Source organism: Oncorhynchus mykiss, chromosome 3, assembly GCF_057628025.1.
Source record: "Oncorhynchus mykiss isolate SJ-2025 chromosome 3, ASM5762802v1, whole genome shotgun sequence".
In the NCBI taxonomy this organism is placed as follows: Eukaryota; Metazoa; Chordata; class Actinopteri; order Salmoniformes; family Salmonidae; genus Oncorhynchus; species Oncorhynchus mykiss.
In genome coordinates, this window is record NC_143024.1 from 85,333,970 (window position 1) to 85,342,672 (window position 8,703).

At 42.7% G+C, this 8,703-nt stretch overlaps 1 protein-coding gene across 1 annotated transcript; it reads left to right on the forward strand.

The window, feature by feature from the left end:
* The first annotated feature begins 2,281 nt into the window (after window positions 1-2,281).
* Window positions 2,282-8,703, forward strand: LOC110520553 (uncharacterized). Its single transcript, XM_021597941.3, has 7 exons — window positions 2,282-2,550; window positions 2,681-2,723; window positions 4,696-6,393; window positions 7,293-7,375; window positions 7,521-7,661; window positions 7,757-7,868; window positions 8,053-8,703. The coding sequence occupies exons 2-7, from the start codon at window positions 2,681-2,683 to the stop codon at window positions 8,118-8,120; spliced, it is 2,145 nt and encodes a 714-aa protein (XP_021453616.3). The 5' UTR covers window positions 2,282-2,550; the 3' UTR covers window positions 8,121-8,703.

Below are 8,703 nucleotides of genomic sequence, written 5' to 3' on the forward strand. Positions count from 1 at the left end.
GCAAACACACAACCACCACATAACGTCGCATCAAAATTGTGGGTCTCGATGTGCCATTGTTACTATCATAGCCTACAGTAGCCTACATATTGATGATCAATTTGTAATTTACACCCATTTGTAATAAACATTTATTTTGTATCAATTCGTGACAAGGTGCGATTTTACTATTGTGGAGTTAACTATTTCTAAATTGAGGTTTTGTCATGAAGATGTGTGTTGTGCTCGTTGTAAGATCTACATGTCTGCTTTGGAGCATCTATTTGTGATATTTGGATTTGTATACTTTTTGTTGTTGTAATAACTTATAGTTTGATAAGACTTACTTTGATGTTGTTGGTAAGGTGATTTATAAATTCAGAATGGTTGTTTCCAACAGTTTGAACTGTCTTGTTTAGTTCCATACATGTAAGTACGTGACTGGGGCCAAGCTCCCTGCCATCCAGGACCTTTATACCAGGCGGTGTCAGAGGAAGGCCCTAAAAATGGTCAAAGACTCCAGACACCTGTTGTAGACTGTTCTCTCGGCTATCACACGGGCAAGTGATGCCCACGCACCAAGTCTGGAACCAACATGACCCTTAACAGCTTCTACCCCCAAGCCATAAGACTGTAAATAGTTAGTTAAATAATTAACCAAATAGCTACCCGGACCCCCCCCCCCCCCCACACACACACACACACACACACACACACACACACACACACACACACACACACACACACACACACACACACACACACACACACACACACAGTGTTCCTAAGTTACTGTCTGTGTAGCTGCTGTGTTGAGAGAGTCCTGCTGTTACCTCGACACACACATGCACATTGTTTTTTATTTCATTTAAAATGTATTATAACTAGTCAAGTGAGTTAAGAACAAATTCTTTTTGACAATGACAGCCTACCCTGGCCAAACCCTAATGACGATGGGCCAATTGTGCACCGCCCTATGAGAAGTAGGAGCTACATTCACTATTTCATTTAATATTAACTGTAGATTAGACACATGATGGAGGGGTTGTCAAGAAACCCCATTGCCATTACCCACAACCATTCCTTCTGACTACACACTCACGTCACATGACCACACAGGCACCATTCATCAGTATAGTACTATATTTACTACCATTTTTTGTCAGGCCACGAAAATCAATAAGCAGGGATCAAAGTTCACAAAACAAAACGTGAGTGACAGATTAATGACAGGCTGGCTTTCAATGTGTTGTGTATGGAAATACAAACATTTCCTTATTCCACTGTGTCTGACTGTTGACGTTCTTTAGCCCAGTCTAAACTGAAAAACAATCCTCTGATCTAGACTTGTACCTTCCGGATAGGTTGTAGTAATTAGGTGATGGTTCAACCTAACCTTCCAAAGATCTTAGGGGAGTTTCAGCCGGTGCCGTTACACTTATCGACCTATCCCTTTCCTTAGCTCTAGAAACAGACTTTCAGCATCATTTCTTGTTTTTGATAGCAACTGTTTTAAGACGTTTGAGCTGAACTAAACCAATAAACAATGAAGGGGAGGATCTATTGGATTGTTTTAAGACAGATCCTCAGTCTCCTGTCCTGTGTGGATCAGTTGGTAGAGAATGGCGCTTGCAACGTCATTGGTTTGATTCCCGCTGTGGCCACCCATACCAAAAAGTGTATGCACGCATGACTGTAAATTTCTTTGGATGAAAGTGTCTGCTAAATGGCATATAGTAACAATGTAATCCTGTCCTGTCAAACCTCTCTGTTCTGTAGTGACCACTGAATCAGGAGGTCGCCCCCTAGTGGGACAGGAAGATACTATTCAGTCTGAACAAGAACCATACTTTCGACCCCATGTCCCAAACCAGGAAACAAACTGGTTGAATTAATGTTGTTTCCAAGTTATTCAACCAAAGAATTGAGACTTTGAACTGACGTCTGTGTCCAGTGGGTATTCATGACTTAGATTTGCAGTTCAGAAAGCATGACAGGTTTGGGCAAGTCACATTCAAAACGTCCAAAGGAAATGAACCATTGCAGGATTGTTAAAAAAGGTCCACTTTGCAGTAGCCATTCCTTAACCTAATGTTATACATCTGCCCCTGTGAGAAGTAGGAGCTACATTCACTATTTCATTTTATATTCATTGTAGATTAGACACATTCTGCAAGGCCTCACACACGTGACCAAAACATGCTGTAACAAAGTCTGCCAGCGACTGTTGTTGATTATTGCTATATGGTGATTGCATATTGAGATAGGGATATTGTTTTTCTTCTGTAATGGGAAGTTATCAGAGTGTTGTGCACTTTGGGCCCATGTCTGGCGAACGAGGAAGCATAGGGAGAAAAGTAGAGGGCTGCTAAAGAGATACTGAGGTAGAGGAACAGACGTGGTGATGGACTAACCTGCCCGTGATAGGAGTGGAGGGGGTTTTAGGGGAGGGGGGTCATAAAGAGTGAAGGAACAGCTCTTTCTAGGGTCAGGAGAGCTCATAACAAGCTTATAAAGAGACAGACACCACAAAGCAGACAGTTGGAGCCGTTACCTAGACTACATTCACAGGTGAGACAATAACAGAAAAGCGTTTAATTAATTATTTGTTTTTACTCACAAAGAACAAGGTTGGTGATTTATTAGACAGTTGTGTCTTGAGTATTCAGTGTTCTTATCAGTAATTTCTCTCCCTCTCCAGATGAAGATGAAGACTCTGGTCTTTCTGTTGTTGAGCCTGACAGGTAAGTTGTCTCAGTGAGAGCTCTAGAAAGATTTCTAAGTTCTGTCCCAAAGTTCTCTTGTCTTATTTTCCTAAAGAATGATAGGCTGAAGGGTTGTACATAAAGCCTATCACATGATACGGCACCAAAATATATATTTCAAAGATGTGTTTGACCTACTACATTTGTTCACTGGCGTAGCACACACCCCCACAGCCGCAGCAAGGCAGGGAGGACCACAAGCTTTTTATAATCTATTTTTGGGGAGTTCGGGCCCCCTAGATAGCATATGAACCCGTCATAAGCCATAATGTTTGGGGGGAATGACTGGAAAATTTCCTTAAGGCTAATGGCAAAATGTGCAGAATAGCAAGAAATTATCTCAGGGACTCTTGAAAGTCGGGACAATCCTAAAAATGTTGGTATATGTCATTATTTGAGCTTAAAGTTTACATTTAGGGGAATGTTAATATATATAAATGTTATGTTCTAATTGTATAAAAACATGTCACAATGCTATTGAAATTAGCCCTGGAACATTTCATGGCGCTATAAAACAACATAAAAAGACGTTTGGAGATTTGTATTAATACATATTTGAATAACATACTGTTAGATTTAGACAATTAAGGACTTTCAACACTTGGACAGTAATTGCTCAAATGAAATGTATTTTATAGTGTCTGATGGAGTTGACATATATCCAGTTAGTTGGGTGGTTGTTCCTTTACATGGTGTGATAGCTGATACTTTGGTCTATCAAAATATATATTTAAAATGTTGCTAATATTAAAACAAATATTTGAGATTGTCCCATCTTTCAAGAATCCCTAAGCTCAAAAACAACAATATTTTCTCTCATCCTCATGGCAAAATGTCTAAAATAGCATTAGCTTGGACCTTGCGGGGCCGAGCGAAACTGTGCTACGCCACATAGCTCTTCTATTGCTTGGCCCCTCTGTGCTAGTGCGTATTGTTGTGTGTATTTTGTTTGCAATACCAGTACAGTGTATTTTAGGGGCCAGTCAAGCTAATATTCGTTTTTCAGATGTACAGTGCTTTGGGAAAGTATTCAGAGCCCTTGACTTTTTCCACAGTTTGTTACGTTACAACCTTGTTCTCAAATGGATTCAAATGTTTTATTCCTTCATCATTCTACACCCCATAATGACAAAGCAAAAACAGGATATTTTTTAAAAACTGTATTGTCTATAGATTGCTGAGGATTTGTATTTATTTGATCAATTCTCAATAGAATAAGGCTGTAAAGTAACAAAATGTGGAAAAAGTCAAGGGGTCTGAATACTTTCCGAATGCACTGTACAGTACTTGGGGGGCTGAAATGTGATGGTCTTACTAAAAAAAGAACTTAATAATTAATATTCCACTTTTCAAATATATATATATATATGTATTTAAGTCTAAGACTGGCTGAAGTCAAAGTTAGAGTCACTGTGACTTTGTGATCAAACCTCAATCTCTGTTTATGACTCTGTTGTCTAGGCTCATATCAGCATTACATGTGCCCTTATCATTACCTGATTATCCTTTAGTTTATCTCCATGACATGGTTTTATAAAAAATAAAACATTTAACCCAGCAAGTCAGATAAGAACAAGTTCTTATTTATAATGACGGCCTACCCTGGCCAAACCCTGACAGTGCTGGGCCAACTGTGCGCCGCACCCTATGAGATTCCCGATCACAGCCGGATGTGACACAGCCTGGATTCAAACCAGGGACTGTAGTAGTGATGCCTCTTATGAGATACAGTGCCTTAGACCGCTGCGCCACTTTATGACTCAATACTGATATGCACTACTGTATACCTGGGATCAGAGTTACTCAATTCCTGAATCTCAAATCATTCCATTTTTTTTCTACAAAGTGCATTATTTTTGTCCAGGGCCATTTATAAAACACTGCGCCTATTACACAGGTTAAAATGGGTAATGGTCAATTGAAGCACTTCTGATTTGTCTTTATTTCTCAGTGGCTCTGGGGAGAGCACATGGAGTCATGGATGAAAGGATTGATGAATGGAAACCACCTTTGCACCAGAGAGAGATCTACCCAGTCCTGAGAGACCAGGAGAAACCCGCTGGCTGGAACACTGAGGCGATTGTAAAACAAACCCAGCTTAGTTCTGTGGTGGAGGAGAAACCTAATGAACTGAGCCTTCTAGTGCAGGAGAAACCAGAAGAGCTGAGCCCCCTGGTGCCGGAGAATCTAGTGGAACCCAGCCTGGATTTACAGGTGAATCCAGTAAGACATGAAAAACCAGCTGAATGGATGCCAGTGGTTCAGAAGAAACCAGAAACAGAAGACACTGTGGAGCTGGAGAAGAAAGTAGAGCAAGCCCAGGAGAAACCAGTAGAGAAAGCCCAGGAGAAAGCAGTAGAAAAAGCCCAGGAGAAACCAGTAGAGAAAGCCCAGGAGAAAGCAGTAGAAAAAGCCCAGGAGCAACCAGTAGAGAAAGTCCAGGAGAAACCAGTACAAAAATCCCAGGAGAAACCAGTAGAGAAAGCCCAGGAGAAACCAGAAGAACCGAGCCCTCCGGTGCATGTGAAACGAGAAGAACTGAGTCCTCCAGTGCAGGAAAAAACAGAAGAACTGAGCCCTGTCGAGCAAGAGAAACCACGGTTAGATGTGGCCCCTGTGGTTGAAGAGGAGTTGGTGGAGGTGGGCCCAGCAGCAGAGAAGGAAACTCAGCCTGAGCAGGAGATGGAGGCTGAGATGGAGGAGGATCTACTGAGGATGGAAGATCCCGAGATGGGCAAACCAGAGATGGAAGAAGCAGAGATGGGATTAAATATGGAACAACCAGAGATGGAAGGAAAAGAAATGGAAGAACCAGAAATGGAGGAATCAGAAGTACCAAGGGTAAAAATGGAACTTGAAGTAGAAATGGAGACAGAGGTGGAGATGACGCTTGCAATGGGTGAGGGGCTCACCTACCAAGAGGAGGGCCCCCTTATGGAGGGTGAATATGTCATGGCTGAAGAGCCAATCATGGATTTGGAACCACTGCCAGAGGACAATTTGATTGAACAGTATTGGAGAGGAAGCAGTCCTATGGATGGCAACAAGATGGCTCCAGAAATTATGTATAATTTTGATCTGGAAGAGGAGCCAATGACAGAACTGGAGCCGTTGCTAAGGGAGGGGCCTAGCCTGGAGGAAGACGATGAGTATGTCATGGCGGAACAACCAATCATGGAGCTGGAGCCTGAAATGTGGGATGTGCCTTTTGGAGAGAATCCAATCACGATAGATTACGCCATCAAGGGGGAGGAGCCAGTGAGGGAACTGATGGAAGACATAGAGCCTACGATGGAGAGGGAGTACTTCCTGGCTGAGGAACCAATCATGGAGTTGGAACCTGAAATGAGGGATGGGCTATACACTGGGCATTATCCAATGTCAGACTCAGCTGTGATGGTAGAGGAGCCAATGATGGAGTTGGAGCCTCTAGAAGAGAAGAGACATCTTAGGGAAGAGCGTTTGCTATTGGAGGAGGGGGTTCGAGTAAGAGAGAGACCTCTCATGGAGCAGCCAACGATGGGCAAGGGCCCCATGATGGATGGAGAGGCGCGAATGTGGGTGGAACCAGAGAGGGCGAAGCGGTCTTTAAATAGGGAGGATAGGGAGGTGGGGCTAAAGGAGAACATGGCCCAACTTGAACCTACAGGTGAGAGAGATTTTTATTTGTATTTATTTATTTAACCTTCATTTAACCAGGCAAGTCAGTTAAGAACAAATTCTTATTTTCGATGACGGCCTACCAAAAGGCAAAAGGCCTCCTGTGGGGACAGGGGCTGGGATTAAAAATAAAAATAAAAATAATAAATATAGGACAAAACTCACATCACGACAAGAGAGACAACACAACACTACATCAAGAGAGACCTAAGACAACAACATAGCAAGGCAGCAACACATGACAACACAGCATGGTAGCAGCGCAAAACATGGTACAAACATTATTGGGCACAGTCAACAGCACAAAGGGCAAGAAGGTAGAGACAATACATCATACAAGCAGCCACAACTGTCAGTAAGAGAGTCCATGATTGAGTCTTTGAATGAAGAGATTGAGATAAAACTGTCCAGGTTGAGTGTTTGTTGCAGCTCGTTCCAGTCGCTAGCTGCAGCGAACTGAAAAGACCAGCGACCCAGGGATGTGTGTGCTTTGGGGACCTTTAACAGAATGTGACTGGCAGAACGGGTGTTGAATGTGGAGGATAAGGGCTGCAGTAGATATCTCAGATAGGGGGGAGTGAGGCCTAAGAGGGTTTTATAAATAAGCATCAACAAGTGAGATGGAGGGAGGTCCACATATTCCAACAATCACACACACATCTCACAGGAGGTTTGTGGCACGTTAATTGGGGAGGACGGGCTCGTGATAAAGACTGGAGTGGAATCAGTGGAATGGTATCAAAGACGTGCTTTCCATTCCATTTGCTCCGTTCCAGCCATTATTATGAGCCGTCCTGCCCTCAGCGGCCTCCTGTGACTCACACACACACACACTTACACAAACGTGTTCAATATGGAATGACATTGCAATGCTAATTTCTACCACAGGGAGGAGCTCCTGCAGTGGTGTGGTCCTGGAGGGGAAATGCTACCAGTTCTTCAGAGGCCCAAAGACAGCCTCAGATGCTGAGGTGAGTGGGAACTAATAGCTTATTTTCTTCATGTTTTAATGTTTTCTCTGTTCCTTCTCTGTTTTGTCTCTCAGTGAATCGTTCCACATCTCTAATTCAACAAACATGTAAACATTTAATCCGTATTTTCTCTGCTCCTTTGCAGTTCTACTGCCAGGCTAACGTCCCTCGTGGCCACCTGGCATCCATCACCAGTCAGACCATCCACATTCAGGTCATGGGCCTCATGAAGCAACAGATCGGAGAATACACACGCACCTGGGTTGGAGGACTACGCTACCTGGACGTGAGTGTGTGAATGTGTGTACGTGTGTGTGTGTGTGTGTGTGTGTCACTATCCTGTTTATTTGTTTACACATTTTCTCCTCTTTACACTGTCAGACTGGTCGCTTCATCTGGTTGGACGGTGCCCACTGGCACTATGAGGATTGGCTGCCTGGTGAGCCCAATTACACGGCAGGGGTGGAGAACTGTCTGGAGCTGCTGGCACTTGGTACGTACGACTGAAAGCTAACTAATCGTGCGTGTCATGTATTCTTGAGCGTACATCCATACTGCCATTGAGAGTATGGAAGGATAGCTATGGATAATATAATGACTGATGAATTACACAATTGAATAACACTTTGTTGTTCTGTTATATGGGCTGTTATTGATGTTAGTTTTCTGCTTTTCAGGAAATGGGAAGTTTAATGATATGCCGTGCTGGGATCTGCGAGCATTTGTCTGCTCTCACCCTGTCTAGGAAACAGTAGGATTAAGATGACCCTAGACCAGTGGAGACTGCTGAGGGGAGAACGGCTCATAATAATGGCTGGAATGGATTATAATGGATGGAATGTAATAGTGCCAAACCCATTAAAACCATGATTTTGATACCACTCCATTAACTCTGTTCCAGCCATTATATTGAGCTGTCCTCCACCGCCCTAGACACTGATCTAAAGTCAGATTACATTCTTCACCCCAGTGTGGAACATTTTTTTTTAGGAAACTGATCCTAGAGCTGTACATATTAGTGCATCCTCTATCCAGAGCTCTATGAACACAGCGGTGTCAGATTTTATGACCCTTGCACTTTGAACCTCAAGGGGGTTTCCAGTTTGAGTCACGGGGGATTCAAGTACCTGGCTTCAGTGGTGAAAGAGATTCTTAAACATTTAACTGCATTTACACTGTAAGATATTATTTCTCAATGATAAACAATCTATTTTAGAGCCATAGGAAAGCACTTTTTATATTTGAAGATATAACTATGTTCATATGTTTGTGTAAAAGTTATATAAATGACTGTAATCATTTCTATAAAGGGACATTTTTGCTAGAAA